Consider the following 21,108-nt stretch of genomic DNA (forward strand, 5'->3'; position numbering starts at 1 on the left):
TTCACTTTGAAGAATTATCATCCCAATATATACATTCAGTGCCAGGCGTCAGTTTTATTCATGCAACCATGAAAAAGAGGAAGCTTGTAGTTGGGTCTTGCTCCTGACCTTGTTTGTTCAGAAAAATGACAACCTTTGAACATGGAGTTCTGTCCAAAATATAGCACGTCACATTTTTCCGTTAGGCCAATCTGTTGACAGAGTTTGCTTTGAATTGATTTCTGACAAATAAATTCAATGTCTAGTCTTTATTTCTGATTCTCGCTGTTTTAGGCATCAGTCGTCTTGGTATTTAAGTTCTAATTATCAGTGTCTCTAATTTAGTGTCGGTAATCTGCTTCATTTTGGTTGACCAATCAAGAAAGGCTTCTTTATAGTCAAAAACAGCCTTTGAGATTAACATAAATAATTTTAGGAGTAAACATTTTTGACAGGCTCTCTCAGTACCTGTATGTCTGTTGACATCTTGCAGACCTGAAAATACAATAGTATAAATATTGCATAGACTTTTTTTATGCACTCCATTTGTGACTCCTATAATAAGAAATTGGAGGCAGTCTAGAAATATAGTATGCTTATTCAGTACACAATTCAAAGCTTTGAAATTAGGGTGGGCAAAAGCATGTCAAAAGGTAGGTTCCTGTTGTGACATGCCACATAAGCTGCCTCATTCCTGAATAGTAATAATAGTAATAATAAAAATAATAATGGCTGGTTTCCACTTGGACAGAAATCCCTCAAGATTCAAGTCTCTTTCATTAGGAGTAAATCTCTTCTCTTCTCTTCTCTTCTCTTCTCTTCTCTACGTCTTTTTCAAAAACTAGAATAGAGGATATTTTTAATTTGTTAGTTATTTATATTGAATTCTCATGCATATTGAATATGTCTCATGCATCTATACTCCTGGCCTTATCATATCTCGTCTGGCTTAGCAAGAAGTGGTTAGCAAGGTATTCTTTTTATTTACAGATATATTTAGGGTATATTATCTCCTTTCTCTGAAGCATGGAGAAGGCCATTGGTGAACTTGGGACATTGAGTGGGATGAGCCAGTGCTCCGATATCACACTTAGCATTCTCTTTTTTCAACTCCTTGGATGGCAGGTTCTTAAGTTTATGGAATACGTTGTGCTTTGGAATAGTATTCTTGAGTTGAAAAAGAAGTATGTAGCAAGCTGGTTGAAAAATTTTTGGACTGAACATGTTGATATTTGTAGTACAATTTTGACAATTTAAACAAAGTATTTGTTAAGTATGCAGACATCTATGAAGTAGAGTTAAAATCCTTCCTGCTTTTATCAGACCACACACTGTTTGAGGGATTTTTCACCACAGACAGAGCATTAGATGGGGATGTCTGTTCTTAGATGGGGATGTACACACTTGAGGACTTCAGTGTCAAAGAAAGATTTTTGTGGGGAGCCTGCTTTAACCCTTCTTCCACAGAGTTCCTTTTTATCTGTATAGGTGCTTATGTGGGATTAGAATAAATTATTATTTCAAGCATGCAAATGTAGCTTGGAATGAGTTACCTGCATCAGAAACATACCAAGTGGGATCTGGTTTGTCAAAACTTAATATTTCAAAATGATGGGCTTTGATAGCAAACACTAACCACTTTATAACTATAGCAATCAAGGAGTGTTTAGCACATAATTGTTGGTTAGAAGTTTATCTCCATATCATACCTAATTGTCCGCAATAGGGGTAGCTCATCAGACATCTTAATCCTAATACTACACCCTCAGTTTGTCAAAAATTACCCAAATCATAGTTACCCTTGACTGTCTTCATTAACAGCTTGTCCATATTGATTCTTTTTTTATCAGTAGACCTCAAAGTGCTTTACACATCAGGTTAGTACAATCATCCCCATTTTCCAGGTGGGGAAAGTGAAGTTCAGTGAGGCCAAGAGACTTGCTCGAAGTCACCCAACTGGGAAGGTGTGGAGCCAAAAAGGGAACCCAGATTTCCCAAGTTCCCAAGCAGTTCTCTCACCATGAAGACCAGTTGCCTCTCTTTTAAAGTTACTTGTTGTGCAACAGATATTTCATGTGCTCAAGATCAAAGAGTAGACATTTATATGACTAATGAGATCTTTCACACTTCTACCAGGTAGGAAGTTTGCAAAATATAGTTCAGAAGAGGATTGTATCCTCATGTTCCAGGGAATAAACATTCTTCAGATACGAGTGGATTAGGAAGAAGGTTCCCTTGTTGACAGTTTATTCCATAACTGTATCCTGAGAGATTTCTTGCACATCCTTTTGAAAGCAACTGGTGTTGCCCACTGTAAGAAACAGAAAAATCATGCTAGTTGGCTCAACTGCTGTGAAACAGAGCTAAGAATTTATGAGCTTTGTTTTCTGGGGAGCTTATGAATTCTGGAACAGGAACCTGATTTGGAGGCCATGACACAAGACCTGTGCAACTCACATGGCCATGTCACCAGCCATTCTTGTTTAGTTAACAATACAAGTCTTAGGCTGCACTAGCCCAGAAGAGCAACCCACTTAAGATCACTCTTCCAGGGGTTTGATTTCATGTGTCTGATTCATGGAATAAGGAAGGTTGACGGGAGAAACTCTTCTGTCAACCTTCCTCAGCAGGGATGCCCAAATAAGCCAAGTGCAGATACGTCAGTTCTAGCTGCACAATTGCCGTAGCTAGATTTGCATATCTGCAGTTGACTTACTTTGCCTAGTGTTGACATAGCCTTAACCATATAAAAAAAACTTCCTCAAATGTATTTAATGAGTCTTTGCTGTACGTTCTTGCTCTGACCCCTCCTCTGCCTATAAATGACTCACTTTCAGAATGCTTTTTTCAACAACACTGCCTGATATCTGTTACTTGATTCTAAACTTCCTGGGCCAGCTTCTCAGTAGGGTAAATCAGCTCAGCTCTGTTGTCTTCAGTGGAGCTCTTTTGATTTATCCTTTGTGAGCATGTGGCCCTCTCAGTGTATGATGACCAAGCTACATACATTACAAACAGAGAGATCCCTCGAGCAGGGTTTTTACTTCCTCTCTTTACATTTTTATGACATATATATTAACAATAGCAGAGTCACTGAGTTAAAAAAGAAATTATGTTTAGATTTTTTGAAGGTAAGTCCTCTGAAGCAAGGACTGTGTTTTCTCTTGCATTTGCAAAACACTTAACATGTCAGGTGAATCTGGTAACAAATGGTAAATAATAGTAACCATAATTACAGTCATGAACGTTATCAGCAAAGAACAAAAATATGATTCCAAAATCCATGCACATGGGGCTCCTTTAGGTAGGGTACAGTCTAGGAAAGAGTTATTGTATGCTTTCAACTAAAACAGTCTCACTTTTAAGATCCTATTCCCCATGGATACTCATTAACTCACCCACTATTTCTTGTGAATTTCAGATAGAGGCCTTTCTTTAGACCAACATTATCATTAACATTTAGTGTCTGCACAAAGTTTCAGATTACAGACGAGGTAAACTATCTGTCTGTGATTTATGAGGGTTTATTTAACCTTTTCAATTCCTTTATACAGTATATATTTGAGTTAATCTGCAGCTCTTTGCTCTGTTTGTAGCCACAGCCGTTTCTAGTGAGCAGAATCCTGTCATTATCATAGCTGTGGTTGCTGTGGCAGGCACCATCATCCTGGTCTTCATGGTGTTCGGATTCATCATTGGACGAAGGTACCGTATACTATGTAGCTGTAGGCATTTCTGACCTCACTGTTGTAGAATTATCCCAGCCCGTATCTTAGGATCTGTAAATGGAAACGAAAGCAATGCATAATCTAATATAGACAATTCAGATCTAAATTCCATTATGGGATGAAAAATTAGCCAACTTAATTTACATTTGGAAGGACTCTGTGAGCTTAAGAAATTCCTTTTTTTGTCTTTTAGTACAAGTATTCTAAATATTTGCAGCTTCCTTAGTCTTTTCCTTGATGTCTGCTGTTTCTGTTCAATTGTTCACATGTGGAGAAGCTTGACATTTTACCTATTCAGCCATTCAAGTAGCACTTGCATTTGGAGACAAGAGCCAGAGAAGTAAATTTAAGAGAAACATCATGTCAAAAATACCAGTCTTGCTACTCCTATTTCAGACTCTTTAATCTTCAGGCTATTTTGCTCAAAGCATCACAGAAAGTTTCTAATGGGGACTGCAATTTGGTTTTTTTAAGCCTTTAGGACTCTTTCCAGCAATTATTACATACAAAAGCCTTTTGTTTAGAACTGTTCATGTTTTGTTTTCAAACCCGTTGTTGAAAGAATTACCGCTGGGATATTTTTAAAATGCCTTTGGAGTTAGGCTGCTAACTTCCAAAAATTCCAGTCTAGTAGAATTTAAAATATGAGGAAGTAAATCATTATTTTCCTGTAAAATTGACCTATTTTATTTTATGCTTTTCAGGCACTGTGGGTATAGCAAAGCTGACCAAGAAGGGGATGAAGAACTTTACTTTCATTGTAAGTGTTTTGCTTCCCTCCCTCCCCTACTCCACCCTCAAGATTTCCCAGCCCAGTTATAGGACATTTGGAGTGGCAGTATTGAAATATAGAGAATACCAAAACAACATTCCTTTAAAGAAAAGGCTATAATAAATCTGAAATACTGTGTAAACAGCAAGTGTGAAGTTAAAAACCATAAACATATATGACCCACATAAAAAAGAGACAGATTAAACTCAGCATTGCTCATGCCGTGCATTTTATTTCTGTATATTTGTGATATGCTTTTGTTGCCATTCTGCATTTTTCTTTTTAATAATTGTTTAACACCCACTTAATGATCCCTCTGGAGATTCTGTAAATAATAGGTTCTTGGCTTAGTGGCTGGGGGCACATTCCCTCATGCAAGTTTCTGATTAACAAAATGAGGGTCACTATGTCAAAACTCTTCTGGTCAAGAACTGTTTTCTTCTACTGTGATCTTGGCATCACTGACATTTGTAAATCATAATATTCATGGGAAAAAATAAATAATCTGAAAAGGTTTATCTCTGTCATTCCCAAACTTTGCATTGTTTCACTTACCTAGTTGCAAAAATAGCACTAAAAACTGCTCACCACTGATACCAGTAGTTGAAGATTGGCTTAGTACCTGCTTACCGTGCCTTTAGGAGGCAAGAAAGTTACTAGATATTCATTGCATTTTGGCTCTGAGCCCATTTCTCATAATTGTCATTGGGCATATTATTACAAAACTTAGTTTGACTATCTGTATCACTTTAAATGAGCCTATAATGATATGCAGCATATTTACTTTTCAGTATAATTTTCACAAATCTTTCAATTAAATAATTTTCCATTGGAAAATGCCAATTTATCAGAAACCAATGTTTTCTAAGTTGTTTTTAAAAAATCTGAAAAAGTTCTGAATTTTTCCAAATGTTTTGTCTCAATGTTTTCTAGAAAAGAATTCCACTTTTGAAATCATTTTTTATTTTGAATACATAAGCCAATTTTAGCATAAATGAATTCAAAACCCTTAAAATTATCTAAATATAAACAAACAATTATAATTGACCTGTATTATTATTATTATTAATCATCATCATCATCATCACTATGTTTTTATTAATATTTTCCTTTCGGTTACAATTTAGAATATGATTTATTTTAAATGTAGAAAATTATCACAGAACATCCAAACCATTTCCTATCCAGCTGCCATTTTTCAATAGCAATGCAAAACAATTTTCTAGCTATGCCACTATACTCTCATATGTTCTAATTCAAATATTAATACTGTACTCTGTTGATTCTTACCATGCCATCAATTATCTTTAGTGCTGACTAAAACCGTAGGTTAATTCTTGCAAGTGACTCCTTGCAAAAGTTACATTTTAATCATATGTTGTTTTGTATTAAAGATACTGTGGCAATATATTATCAGGATCTGACATTATATAGGCTACATCTACACTAGCACACTATGTCGAAGAAGCCTATTTCAAAGTAAGCACATTGAAATAGGCTACTTCGATGTGTATCGTCTAGACGTCCTCCAGGGCTGGTGCCATCAACGTTCAACATTGAAGCAGCGATGGGGAACGTCAAAAGGAGCCACCCCAGAAGGAAATGTGGAGCATCCACACACAAGGGCGCTCCCTGTCGAAATAAGGGGCCAGCAAAACCCCAAGCCACTCCCTTAAAGGGCCCCTCCCAGACACACTTCCCCTGCACAGGACAAGATCCACAGAGCCGACAACTGGTTGCAGACCCTGTGCATGCAGCATGGACCCCCAGCTGCAGCAGCAGCAGCAGCAGCCAGAAACCCTGGGCTAAGGGCTGCTGCACATGGTGACCATAGAGCCCCGCAGGGGCTGGACAGAGTGTCTCTCAACCCCTTAGCTGATGGCCACCATGGAGGACCCCGCTATTTCGAAGTAGCAGGACACAGATCGTCTACACATGCCCTACTTTGATGCTGAACATCCAAGTAGGGCGCTATTGCCATCTTCAGATGGGAATAGCGATTTTGACATCTCACCGTCTAACATCGATTTCAACGTCGAAATAGCACACGGTGCATGTAGACGCGACGCGTGCTATTTCGACCTTGTGCCGGCTGCTTCGAAGTAGCTGGCTAGTGTAGACGCACCCATAGAGGGCGTGACATTTACTAGCCACAGTCCTTGCTTTCTAGCATCACCTTAGTGCAAAACTCTTTAAATTAGTAAGGCTAGCCAAGACTCAGGTCAAAGTTGTTGAAAATATCTGTCTGACCTTTCTAGCCTAACACAATTAAATCAGCCTGGACTCCCTGAGTTTTGGATGCATCACTACTTTAAGTCATTTTATTTATGTCCAGGATATATTGAATCAAACGGTGATATAATTGCAGGCTTAGTCAGACAATCTACTATATTGTACATAAGAAGTGGAAAATAGAAATGGGTAAAGGATTAATTATCACATAGTCTGTACTCCACCTTTTTCTTATAAAATACATTAGAAAACTGCTGCTGTTTAAATGTACCTACTCTTGAGGGTGACGGATTTCAAAATTGCCTCTTTTCATTTTCAGAATAGGTTTTATACATCTCCAAAAGGTCCACGCCTTTTTCTTTTATTTGCCCTTAAAGACCAAGTGAATATGTCAGCTAGAAAATTCCCTTACCCAATCTAAATTATGATTGGTCATTTTTAGATTCTGTGTTTCAGTGAACATGTAAATAGGTTTATAAAAAAAGCTAGTGCTTAATATTCACAGCAGCTGGTCAGGGAATACTACGTCTTTCTGTCTTTCTTAAAATCTAGTTAGCCAGTAACTGAAAAAACCTTTTGGAACAGTTAGGATACACTATGTTTATTAATACTATAGCACAAAATATTATAAGTTACATTTTTTACCAAGCTACTTTTTAACTGTTTTGATGGGAAGTTTTATGTTTAATTTAATGTGATGACTGTATCCCCAGTGATATGAAATACAACATTCTGGTCACCAGCTATTTGCAGTTGGGTGTCCTTTTATTCCTTTAGTATCCAGACAATTTTCTTATGTGCTAAGACACAGATTCAATTTTCACAGTACCTTGAAAGCAACCATTTGACTAGCTGTTAGAGCATGGCATTTAATAGAATGGCTGATCTTATTCTTCAGTCCCCCTCAACTTTCCATGGCCCCGAGTGCTACATTTAAAGATATAAGCACAAACAATGGAGGAGTTTTGTTAAGCAATTCCAATTTACATTTTCTTTCCTCCTACCATTTTCTCCTAACAATGTGTTCGAATCCACGCCAGCACTATTTCACGTTGGCATGCCAAGATAGCTTTAGCCTGTCAAAATGTTTTATGACAGCTTGAATAAAGAACCATCAGAGTCCCATTTGAGATTCACAAGGTTACCTCCAATCCAGTCCCTTATCACAGACACAAGAGGATGGCTCATACTCCATCTGCCTGCCTGAAAGCACGATATAGGAGGCTAGCCTATTGTTGTCATTTTTTTCTATGATCTTGTTGTTTCATTTAAATGACAAATGAGTGTTTGTCTGCCCAGAAATTTGAATCATGGACATTATGATTAGAATTAAATTTATTGAAATACAGAATATAGCTAACTTAACTTCTAGGTGAAATCTTAAATAATTTCTGCAGCAATTTACTATATTCACTTGACTCTTCAAACTCATTCACTGTGGTTTTTCTTTTTTCCATTTTATGTTTATAATGATTTTATTTGAAACATATAATAACATACTACTGACTAAGCTATTAATACTTACATTTCAAAATGCACAATAGATTAATACATAATTAAGAGGCTGTATAACATCCTCAAATTATCTTGACTTTTATATTGACTTCTGATCCAATTCCTACATCTCCACAATTCAGTAGTTCAATATTTTCAGAATAAGAACATTCTTAATTTCATACAGAGAACCATTATTATATCATCTTAAATGAGTGGATTTACTTGCAATCACTGATTGTAATGGTGGGGATTCAAGTTTTCTTCTATAACAATGATTTGGTTAACACACTTTCAGTATGGACCCTCAAACTTTTTTTGGCTTTATTGCAAGTACTAAACAAAGGGCAAAGTATAGGTATGTTCCCCCGGAGCAAAGCAGAAACTGGTTGTCCCTTGGTTACCCCTCTGCCCCAGGAAGGAAGCAAACTGCATCAGACTTATAATTGTGCATCCAACTTCCACAGCTGGGCTAGTGGTGTGTAGGGGAGAGGAGCCAAGGCCCCATCCACTTACTTCCTTGCTTGGGAGGGGAGTATTTGTCTCTCACAGAATCAGACTCCCATTGTGTGCATCTTCCATTGAGGTGGGTAACCCACAGAAAGTAAGGACTTTCCCAATGTCCTTTTTTTGCACATCAGTTCAGGAACATAGCCAGCATTCTAGTGTGGCCTATGAAATGTTTGTTAGGTTCTCTAACCGTAGCCTGTAAACACAGTTAAATGCCATTGTTAAAGTACATTGAAACGGGAGGGGGAGCTCTGATCCCCCATCTACAGACAAGGTGAAGTTCCAGGAGGGTGCTGCTTATCAAAGCCTGGGGAGGAAGAGGGAGGAGCCCTCCATTCCTTTCTTCCCTCTTATTTTAATCCCTGATTACGTTTCATGCATTCAGAAGTAATTAGTGTTCATGAATTTTATGAAATACTTTATACCTCCAGCCATGGACATAGTTACTAGTTTTAAATAATTATGCACTTGTGTAAAGAAACTTACAGATGATGCCACAAAGGAAAGATGCCTCTTAAAGCTGCTCTGGTTCAGATGTGTGGATCTGATTCACTGTTCCAGGGAGCATTCTGCATAATGAAATTCCTGGACTGACTGCACAATAAGTGCTTTGCTTCATCACAGTCATGCTTTCTTACATCATTACAGTTAAATTTCCAGGCACCAAAACCTACATTGACCCTGAAACCTACGAGGACCCAAATAGAGCTGTCCATCAATTCGCCAAGGAGCTAGATGCCTCTTGTATTAAAATTGAGCGTGTGATTGGTGCAGGTAAGGCTGCTGTGGCTTCTGTATTCAACTGTTGTATTTAGCTGGGATCAAAACTCATACATCATAATGACAGGCAAATAATTGTACTTCAAGTGTAGAACTTTTTTTACACTTACCAGAGCAGATAGAAAGATGAAGCTGCACTTGTTTATAAAATGTAAAAAATTAATATAGATAAAATAAAGAGGCTTTTGTGACATTTAAAGCTTGTATGCTTCTAATTCCAAAATCATTTTAAAGACTTGCACACAATATTCTGTGAAATAGTAAGGTTGCTACGTGTTGTTCATTGTTGGAGTAAAAAGAACATTTGATGTTAATTTAAATCCTGTTTGTTTAATGACATAAGTAGTTCCCTTGACTTCTGTGTATCAAGAAAACAGGATATAATGAGGGTTTGATTTTTAGTAGAAAAGCCTTTAAAACTTTTTTTTGCCATTGTTCTATATATACACATTGTTCTACCATATATGTGTATATATATATATATATGTGTGTGTGTATATATATATATATATATATATACACACACATATACACACACACGCAAAGATATTTTTGTTTTACCTCTTATGTGGGATAATATTTATACTGGCATTCCATTGCTTTTCTTCCTCTTGAACTGTCTACCACCTACTTTAGCAGTGTAGTGTTCATACTTTAAAACAGCAATTTCATCTGTTTGCGTTAATGAGATATGTGACATTTTTACTGCATTGGGCCATGTAGTGAAAATAAGTTTCCATGGGTAAGAAAAATATCAAATATTTTGGATTCCTGGAGGAAACATTCCTTTTCTTCCTGTTCTTTTTATCAAATATTGTTGGAATAGTTTATATATCACCCTACTATGGTTTGTCAAGCTCTGTAAATTGTGTAACATTGCTATTTAAAAAAAAACCTCTATAAATATTTAGGTTTAGGCTATAAAAATAAATAACGGCACTAAGAATTAGCTAATGTTCCACTCAGAATCATGTTGGTTCTTTTAGGTACCCTTCCTCATGATGAAGGTTATCTCACTTTGGTTGTAGCCCTGTTGAAATTAATAAAATTTATCATCAGTTAGCTACAACTCAAAATTAGTTAAAGGTATTAGAATCAGATTCCTAGGCCGGATCTCCACTACTACTTACTTCACTCCCCCAACATAGCTACAGCAGCTTGTGGAGGTATGTTTATGTGCAACTGCACCAGTGTAGAACTTAAGGCTAGACTTGCCTAATGTAAGCAACATTTAGGATGATGCTGGAACAGCCGTATTTCTTTCAGTACAGCATTACTCTTTGGGCTTCAGGTTTTAAATTCTGGATTGGCCCAGTATAATCAGTAAATTGGGTCTTTTTCTGGCTTCCTAATCATTTTAGATGAGAGACAACATTGTTAACAGTTTAGAGTAAAAGGCTTATGTCTTCCTATTTTGATTAGACTAAAATTACATTTGTCAGGTCACTTTGTGGACAGCCCGGAAAAAATACCACATTTGAATGTGGTGGAATTTAAGACTGAACACCAAAACACATAAGCAAGATCAGGTTTTTTTCACTATGTAAAATGGGCATTCTGGAGCATAGAAGTTAGAAGCAAAGTCCAATCTTGGTGCAAGAGTCATTTTTGCTGGGTTTAGGTCCGGTCCAAATAAGTGGATGAAATTAGCCAGTAAGAATGAAAAGAAAGAGGTACTGAGAGAGACACAAAGGAACTGCTATACTATACACCAAAGAAGAATATGGAATGTCTTCTAGGGAAAGTCAGAAAACAACACAAAATTCTTAGTGTGTGCCCCAATTATTACAGTGGCATAGAATACCGAGCCTGTTGTGGATGCATTGAGGTGTGAGCATGTGCTTGATTTTTCACAATGGTTATGTGATTTTTCTCACTAACTTTGTCATTTCCATTTTGCTCATGCCACCTGTTACACGCATGGTTTGGTGCCACTGTGCCGTATCTTTGTTGTACATTATAGTCTTTTGTTTCTACCCAGTTCTCTGGTAACATGCTGAGCCAGTAGATGCTTAGCTGTGAGTGTTACATGCTCTGTGACATATCTTCTGAGGCCATCTTATGGGCATGGCCTTGAATGCCCATGCCAGATGGCCACCTTTAGCAATCATACTGATTGGACAAGCAGTATTTGTGCAGATGTTTGGACTTTGCCAGCCAATGCCATTTTACTATATGAGAGTGTCCCTATTGTGTTGGGTTGGTAGAACTGTTTGGAACAAATGTGCACTCTCATCATTTAATCAAAGCGTTTTGGTTTCTGTGACACTTTCATTTGATGTTGGGGCATGGGAGAGACAATTTACCCAATTCATTAATTGATTAATATCTGTTTCATTTTATTTTAAATTTTTAAAGACAAAATTACTGATATTTTATGAAGACCTAAATAGTGGGCATTGGGGAGGTTGACATGAAGTGTTTGCTGATTGAGTCTTGATTTGTCAAAGAATGTGTATATTTAACTAACTTTAAATTCTTGATTAGTCAAGTTAAAATAAATGTGACTATTCATGGAATTCAAGTTAGGCAGATACTTATATACCATGTGAATCAGGGCCTCGGAAAGTATGTCATTCTCAGTCAATCTGCTTTATTTTAGGAGAGTTTGGTGAAGTGTGCAGTGGGCGTCTGAAACTTCCAGGCAAACGAGATGTTTCAGTAGCCATAAAAACCTTGAAAGTTGGCTATACAGAAAAACAAAGGAGAGATTTCCTGTGTGAAGCAAGTATCATGGGACAATTTGACCACCCCAATGTTGTTCATTTAGAAGGTGTAGTTACCAGAGGTAAGTAGTGGCTAGATGCATTAATCAGATAATAAGGTAGCTGACAGAAATTGCTGTAATATGTCCATGGTCAGAGATTCAAATTCAAGGTGTACTGCATGCTCTTATGGATTTTCTCCTGAGGCATAACTAACCAAAACAATAGCTACTTCATGCTGCAACTTGAAGAAAAAAATTAGATCCACACATGATGAAAAGTTGGAGTGCTTTGAAATATATTATTTTCCCCATTTCAATTAGCCTCAAAGACCATGCCAGAAGATAAGGTTTTTTATGTCCTTTTGTATTATCTGAAGTGTCATTTTCACCAAGTCCTAGTCACACAGCAGGAATGGGGAGAACACTGACATTTTGATTTGCAGTTTAATTTTGCGACTCATGACCATGCTCCACGGAGACATTTAAGGACTTCGAGTGCAGTAACAGTGCTGGAGGCTTCAAGAATGTTTATGTCTCAACTATTCAGCCCTTTTATAGGAGCAACATGTGTTTTATCAGAAAAAAAGACAGTCCGTTCAGTTTGTTTCCTTAAACAAAATGTCCCTTCTTTTTATTTTAGGGAAACCCGTCATGATTGTAATAGAATACATGGAGAATGGGGCCCTAGATGCGTTTCTCAGGGTGAGTTCCTAAGGGAAATATATACAGTTCTTCAAAATAGAATATGTATGTTACCAATTTAGCATAATAAAACATTTTCTCAGTCTGAAATGTCAACAAGACAAACACCAACAGATATTTAAATTATTCTACCAAAATCAGATTAGAAATTAGAAGACCAGATGGGATCAAACTGATACCTGTCTTGGCATTTAAGTGACCCAATATGGTTCTTAAATCATGGTTTTGATTACCATTGTAGGTGGAGGTTAATACCACAATATCAGAAGCCCTGTCATGCACAGGGATTCCTAAAAGTACAGTGATATTTCAGAGAAGAACGAAGAGGAAAGGAAAAGCTATTTTCTGACAATTTAGCATTTGCTGAGTGAGTGCTCAGAACTGCCAAGCAACGCCTTCAACATTTTAGCATTTTATATGTCCAAGCCAGCAAATGCAGAGTGACTTGCAATTGTGTACAGAAGACAGAAAGGTTGATGATGTTGCCTTGATAAATTCTATGCTGTAAATAAATCATAAGTGTCTACAATACAGAGAGGCTTTGATCCCCAAAGTGTAATATTGTTTATTTTTTACCTATATTCATCACTGTAAAAGGTGAAAATGTGGAGGCAGGCTACAAACAGTGCAAGAGAAAGTTGTTTGTTTGTTAAACTGTCATGTCACAAGTTAATTAGGCTTGTATAACTTTTAACAAGTTCTATTCATTTTAAAAGTTTAACTATTCACACCTTTGTCAACCTTGTGTTTTACTTTTTAGCTAAAACAAGTGAGTTTAAAATAGGTAGTTTTGCCCCAAATGCATTACCTTTGAGTTAATAAGGCATGAGAATGAAGAAACTGCAAAACTGCTTTTCTTTTCCTCTCTCAACTGCATTAACAAGTGTGCTGCTCCTGTCTTCCCTTCAGAAACATGATGGGCAATTTACAGTCATTCAGCTCGTGGGAATGTTGAGAGGAATTGCTGCCGGAATGAGATATTTGGCTGATATGGGATATGTACACAGGGACCTAGCAGCACGCAATATTCTTGTCAACAGCAACCTTGTCTGTAAAGTGTCAGATTTTGGCCTGTCCAGAGTTATAGAAGATGATCCTGAAGCTGTCTACACCACTACAGTAAGAAATACAGCCATTTGACAATATTTCTTAGTGGTTAGCTGATTACAAATTAAGCAACAGCCTCTTGAAAATAAGGTTGAGGGAAATACATTAATGGCCTGGGCGGTGCTAAGTAGTCCGAGAAAGCCACAAGTCACCTTCAGAAACCTGGCTTGAAAAAAAAACCTTTCAGTTAACGTTTAACAATATATCCTCCAATGAGGAAAAGTCTTTCAAGTTTTTACTAGCTTTAATGTCTCGTATCTATGTATTTTTTCTGAATGAATGGATGTGGAAGGTTAAGTTATAAAACATTTAACTCCTGTGTGAGCAAACAAAAAGTATTTACAAGGAAATGGAGGGTCTCTGCTTTTTCAGAGCTGAATTAATCACACCTGAAAGCTAACATGAGGCGTGACTGAAACATTGTTGCTATTCTTACATGAAGGACAACAATTTCTCCTCTGGATCGTCTCTTATTCCTGGGCAGGATCATTTTGTCGTAGCTGTTCACAGCTTACTCCTCTAATCTGTGTCCTAGCCAGCTCCCCGTCCATCTTTCTCTACCCTCATCCTGCTCACTTATGGTATAGACAGTAGCTGCCTCATGCAATCTGGTCCATCATTGGAACAACAATCCGGAGAGAGTGCACCGAGAGATAGAGTTGGCACTTACACACATTGAGACTAATGCCCATCTGGCCCTATGTGACCAGACGTGGATTTCAAAGGAGCCTTAAGGAATTTCAATAGGTTTGGAACACCTAGTTCCTTGAGAGTCCTACTCCTTTGAAATTCCTCTGAAAATTCCGTCATTGATGAACAATTGAGAATCACATTATTTTGGTGCTAGCATTAATGGAAATAATGGTAAAACTACATCTAAGAAAAATGCCATGAGAGTGTTATTTGTAAACTAATCTTTTATTTATTTTTTTAATAGGGTGGGAAAATTCCAGTACGGTGGACAGCTCCAGAAGCTATCCAGTATCGCAAATTCACATCAGCAAGTGATGTATGGAGTTATGGAATAGTTATGTGGGAAGTAATGTCTTATGGAGAGCGGCCTTACTGGGACATGTCAAATCAAGATGTAAGCTATACAATTGCTATATTTGCAAAATTGCATACATAGGTACATATAAAGAAATATTCACATCAAATTTTTCATAAAAACAGTCAAAGATTTTTGTACATTGAAAAATTAAATAAAGGATCATTTAGCTAACAACAATAAAACTTCTTAGACACATGTATGGGCTTGTCTACACTAGCTCCCTACTTCAAAGGGAGCATGGTAAGTAAGGTGTCAGGAGATTATTAATGAAGTGCTGTGCTTCCCATGCAACACTTCATTAAGCTAATTCTCCCCCGCGGCAACTTCGAAGTGTTAATCTTCGAAGTGCTGGCTCGTGTGTAGCAAGGAGTAAAAAGAGGAGTAAAGGGACTCAGAAGTTGCCCAGGAACTTTGAAGTACCAGCGGGTTAGCTGTGGCTACACGTGAGCCGGCACTTTGAAGTTGAACAGTTCAAAGTTGCAGCAGGGGAGAATTAGCTTGATGAAGTGCTGCATATGCAGCGCAGCACTTCATTAATAATCTCCCAATACCCTACTTACCGTCCTCCCTTCAAAGTAGGGAGGTAGTGTAGACAGAGCCTACAGGTTTTAGCTTTATCCCATGAGTGTCAAACAGGATGGAGGTTCCACAAATGGTAAGACAGACAAGTACTTGTTGTTTTATTACACTAAGCTTAAAACAATTACATGTTTTCAGTCCAGTAATAATTCTTAATTTCTTGAATTTGTAATTTTGGTTAGTCAAATGCAAAAGTCATCCAGAGTCAAAGGCAGCGGTAAGTGACATTGTGTAGCAATTTCACTATATTTTAAAAATATTCTTGTTTGCCAAATGTGACCTAAAGCAGTAGGTCATAGAACATAATTTCATTAATCCTAAATTTCTCACCAGCATATTTGTTCATCAACTATACACATAATCATATACCCAAAAGTGTCTCATTTTGAGTTGTTTTTTGTTTGTTTCGTTTTTTGGATTGAAAGCTCAACATCAGAGTTTTAAATGAAAAGAATATAAAATTCTAAATGATGAGTCAGTTTGGCAGAGTGCAAAGTTGTTAATATTTGACAGGTCTCAGTGTCAAAGATTTCATGGACTGTCAAAATATGGGCAAATAAGTCCTTGGGGCAAAGAGAGGGAAATATTTACATTCCCTAGATGCCCAGTAGAGTTTCATTTCTTTTGACACCTTCCTTCTCTACTCGAGTCAAACATAAAAGGGCTCTGACAGGAATATAAGATGCCTCAAAGGCAAAGCTTACCTATCTTTCAGCAAAGAATAAAAAAGAACTTTAAAACTGAAATAAAAATCCAATGCCCCTTGTTTAGTTTTGGAAATGCTTCTAATTTATTTCCTTGCGTTGCAAACAGCTGAGAGAAATGTAAATTATCCTTGTTGATAAAAAACACTAATCTCAAATCCTTACAATGACAAAAGGAATAAAATGGCAAGTTATCTCCCAATTAGCATATAGATTAAGGATTTCTAAATTCATGCAAAAATAATTTCAAACATTCCTGTGTACTGTGATATGCAGGTGTGACGCATGCACACAAACTAACTCTGGAGACTGACCCATGAGACTAAATTTTAAAAACTGCTTCTAATTACCCACAGCGAATTAATTGCAATGCACAATGCTTAAATTTGTCTCAACCAAGCAGTTTGTACATTTAAAGGCATCGTTTGTGCCAACAATTGAGCGTGGATGTCGAATTACAGGCCATGCTGGCTTTCCTTTAAAATATGCCTCTCTGGGTTTGCTGAGTTTGAAGGGTTTTTTTTTTTTAATCCTTTATTGTTTTATCCTATACGAACCTTTTTGAGTGCCTTTGGATAGATGTATGTGTAGCAACACCATTATGACTGTCTAAGCACATTCCTACTCTCAACAGATACATCCATACAGAGCTGATGAGTGCAAGCTGAGCATTTAACCCAAGAGCATTCCTATAAATGCACAGCAAGATGGCTCGGGGTGGTTGCAGAGAACTTTGCTCCTTTGCCTTTCTGCAGGCGCAGTGTCCATGCATTCCTAATCCTTGCTCCCAAAACTAGCAAACAGTAGTCACTAACTAGCTCAACTACAATGCACAGTCCTTCTCTGATACCTATTACAGCTTTGTACCATAAGTTCCAGATTTTGTGTGGAAGGGTGAATATGCTAAACTTCCTTTTCTTTATATTTGTGTCCTTCACAAAGTAGAAAGTTTTTCCTTCAGTTACTCCATTGTTTTCTGGTGTGGATTTTTTTTTAAAGCAATGTCACTGACAGTACCTGATACAGCAAAGAAAGCATCACAGTACCCAATTAACTCTGGTCTGTCCCCAGAGTCAGTAGCTCCTTATCTGCAGCCAGTGCTTACAGGGGAACAGATACAGTGCTTCTCTAACTTACTAGTATTTGTCAGGACCAGGCAAGATCACAGATACCCTGGGAATTTGAGAAGCAAAAAGTGTCCAAAAGAAACAACGTCCATTCCATTTCTGGGCAAGTCTGAGAAATGGAGAAAGAGACAGTTGTGGAAAATGTAAGTGATATAAATTTGTGCTGTAAGCATGAAGGCTTGCTGTATTCAACTGGCTATATTTTGACTATAGGATCAATCCTTTGACTATCATCCTATAGTTATAGGAAAAAATCCTATCATTAATTTATTTTATTTACTGCTTGTCACCGAGTTTAGAACTCTTTTCCCTTAAATATTAGCAATATTTTAAAGTTGCTAATCATTTTAGCTGTTACCCTTCACTTTGATTCTATGAATCTTGACCATGTAGAGACTCCATTGTTAAAGTTCCGGAAATCACCTTCCCCCTGTTCCCAGTGTTCTTTTCTGTTGCCCAATTTGATCCTTCAGCCTTGTTTGCTCACAGCAGATGTCAAGGAAACTGGCCCTGTATCTTCCCTAAGGGCTTTCTAAAAATAATGTCATTATCATAGTCACTTCCTATCTTCTGGGATCTCTCCAGGACACCCTGAGCATGTAAAAATACCTGTTATGTGCCTGTCTTCTCATTTGACACTTCCTCTAAAGCCCTTGAATGGGTGTTATTCCTTGTTGTCTTGTTAGTTTTAAAACCCTTTTAACCTCTTAATGTCTGTGATGGTGATGTCCAGAACAAAACAACGCAGCAGAAATGTAGCACTTTGAAGACTAACAAAATGATTTATTCAGTGATGAGCTTTCATGGAACAGACCCACTTCTTCAGATGTCTGGAGTCATTCTTGTTATTAACGGCTTGTTTCTACGAGTGTAATCGAAAAGTCACACTTCTGTAATGAGAGCTGGAAAAATGTGTTTTCATATATCTGTATTCATTCTTTCTTTATCATTTATCATTCATTCATTCATTCTTAAGCACATCAGAATAGTGCTTGTTTTTTTCTTTTTGAATTGTTTGTTTTTAAATATGAGGATTTTCCCCTTTAATCTTACTAATGGACCTTGTATTTTACTCTGTAAAATATTTTCGCTATGTGTGTATAGTAGAACTCCTTCCCTTCCCTCTGTACCCCACCCTTTTTTTTCAGTCCCCTCACCTTCCTGTTACCCGAGTGGCACTCAAACTATTTCTGACTGTTCTTTCATTGATTGCTCCTGTGCATTTTGATATGGGTGTGGGTGCACACTGCGTGCCTGGCCATTGGAAGACTTTTCCTGAGCAGTACTTGTTGGGTTGGCTATGGCACACCCTGTGGCGATGTCTTCCCAACATCAAATATATTCTTCTGCCAATCTGACCCCCTACTCAGTTCGATTCCTTCTTTCCATCAGTGACAGTTGCTGGAGTTTCTGACAGTCCTCAGCTCTAGCTGTAGAGATGTTTTTGGCTCTTCTTGGTTCTTTATAACAAAACAGACTGGCAGTCATGTAGCATCTTAAAGACTAACAAAATAATGTATTAGGTGATGAGCTTTTGTGGGGCAGACCCACTTCCTCAGATCTGAAGAAGTGGGCCTGCCCCACGAAAGCTTGTCACCTAATACATGATTGTATTAGTCTTTAAAGTGCTACCTGACTACCAGTTTGTTGTGTTAGAATACAGACTAACACAGCTACCTCTCTAATACAGTTCTTTGTAGTGTAGATTGGCATAGTTAAGTTGGTAGTAGTAGTTCCTGCGGATGGCCTTTCCCCCTCTTTATTCGTGCCCGCCCCCAGGATATGCAGTGGCCCCATGAATTCAAGCAGTGAGCAAAGTGATCAGCACTCTGCTAGACTAAAGCATTTGAGAGAAGGCCACCTACAAGATAAGTGTGCTATCTGCCTGGGGTTTAAGCCAACGACCAAACAGGAAAGGGACCAGCGACTCTAACTTTCTCTTTATGGAGTAGGCATTTAGGCCTCAGCTGGGGGAGGCCACAACTTCACCAGTGTGCAGTGTGCTGGTTTTGACATGGGAACCCTTGGCATTGCTCCCTGAAGAGCACAGGGAGCAGGGCCACTGCTCCCCAGCACAGAAAATGGGGTCATCTTCTCGGGACTAGTCTGATTTTTCAGTGCCAAAGTAAAACAAGAAGATGGAACTAGGCTGTTCCCCCTACAGGAAGTCTGGTAATGCCCTAGAGGCAGCATGTGTTATGCCTGGCCTGCACAGGCTGACTTCTTCAGCCCTGGCACCGTTGATTCCAGGCCCAGTGGCAGGTCTGTCAAGTGCGATAGTGGTGGACTTGGCCACATGAGTGGTCGTGGAGGAGGACTTTGACCTTCCCTCCATGCTGGACACATTGGAGGCCATGACTGACTTCATTAAGATGAAGGTGCTGACTCCCTTCCTCTGCATTTGTCAAGGCATTCAGCTTCAGGCATCTTACCTGCCAGGCACACAGAACAGCCTGGCAGACTGTCTCAGTTGGTAATTCCAGTCCCACAAATGGTTTCTCCAGACAAGATGTCACCCTAACATTTTCTGAGGGGGGGGGTCATCCCTGATTAAACCTGTTTGCACCCTGCCTCAGTAGGATATGCCCCCAATTCTGCTCCTTTCAGGGCCACAGATGGGGTCCCTGATGGATGCTTTCTAAATAACCTGGATGGAGCAGCCCTGTATACATTTTCCCTCATTCCCCTTGATACCCAGGATTCTCAGGAAAATTTGGTAAAACAGGGCCTCTGTTATACTCATAGCAACCTCTTGGCCCAGACAGCACTGGTACACTGTGCTGCTGTCTCTGTTAGTGGCTGCACTGATGACACTTCCCCTGTTCCCCAACCTCCTCACATAGGATTACAGCCAGTTGCAGCACCCAGACCTAGAGTTGCACCACCTAACAGCATGGAAGCTAAATTGCCTTGAGCATCAGTGTTCAGCAGTGTCAATAATGGGCAGCCATAAACTTTCAGCCCAGGTTTCCTATATTCTTAAATGAAAAAGGTTCTCCTCTGGTGCCTTAGTAAGGGAGCCCTGCCTCAGAACAGCAATAGAAGAATGCTGATGTGCTGTCTCCTCCATTTGAAGCACGAGGGCTTGGCTGTGTCATCCATTAAATTCCACCTAGCAGTGATTTCAATGATCCATCTGGGCTCAGGGGCCTCGTCCCTATTTGGGGACCTGGTAATGGTGCGCTTCCTTAGAGGGCTCGATATCCTTTACCCCCAGATGTGGAACTCACTGCCATCTTGTGATCTTAACCTAATCCTCTCTCCACGGGTAGCTCCCCTATTGGAGCCTTTAGCTTTCTGCTCACTAGCCTACCTCTTGTACTATAAAGTCGCCTTCCTGGCAGCAGTATGTTCCACCCACCAGGTACCATAGTTGAGGGTCCTTACCTCAGAACCTCCATACACTGTATTTTTTAAAGATAAAGTACAATTGCAACATCACCCTGCCTTCTTGTCTAAGGTGGTATTGCCCTTCCACATCAACTAGGGCATTTCCCTTCCTGTTCTTTTGTTTTGTTTTGTTCCTGAATCCCCATGTTGCAAGTAGAGACAGGATGTTGCACTCTCTAGAGTCTAGAAGTAAGGTACACCCTTATGTTCTACACAGAACTTACTAAACCACTCCACATTATCTCC

The 21,108-nt window shown here is 38.5% G+C and overlaps 1 protein-coding gene across 5 annotated transcripts in view; it reads left to right on the forward strand.

Annotated features, from left to right (window-relative positions):
• Positions 1-21,108, forward strand: part of EPHA7 (EPH receptor A7) — a 181,432-nt gene that overhangs the window by 148,120 nt on the left and 12,204 nt on the right. For 4 of the 5 annotated variants that reach the window (XM_074990866.1, XM_074990868.1, XM_074990870.1 and 1 more), the window contains 7 exons: positions 3,576-3,684; positions 4,412-4,467; positions 9,364-9,489; positions 12,098-12,283; positions 12,843-12,904; positions 13,814-14,023; positions 14,949-15,098. In XM_074990866.1, the coding sequence (XP_074846967.1) occupies positions 3,576-3,684; positions 4,412-4,467; positions 9,364-9,489; positions 12,098-12,283; positions 12,843-12,904; positions 13,814-14,023; positions 14,949-15,098 (899 nt within the window). The remainder of the gene's footprint in view (positions 1-3,575; positions 3,685-4,411; positions 4,468-9,363; positions 9,490-12,097; positions 12,284-12,842; positions 12,905-13,813; positions 14,024-14,948; positions 15,099-21,108) is intronic. The other variant, XM_074990867.1, reaches the window with a different exon arrangement.

This window comes from Carettochelys insculpta, chromosome 3 (genome assembly GCF_033958435.1).
Source record: "Carettochelys insculpta isolate YL-2023 chromosome 3, ASM3395843v1, whole genome shotgun sequence".
Lineage (NCBI taxonomy): Eukaryota > Metazoa > Chordata > Testudines > Carettochelyidae > Carettochelys > Carettochelys insculpta.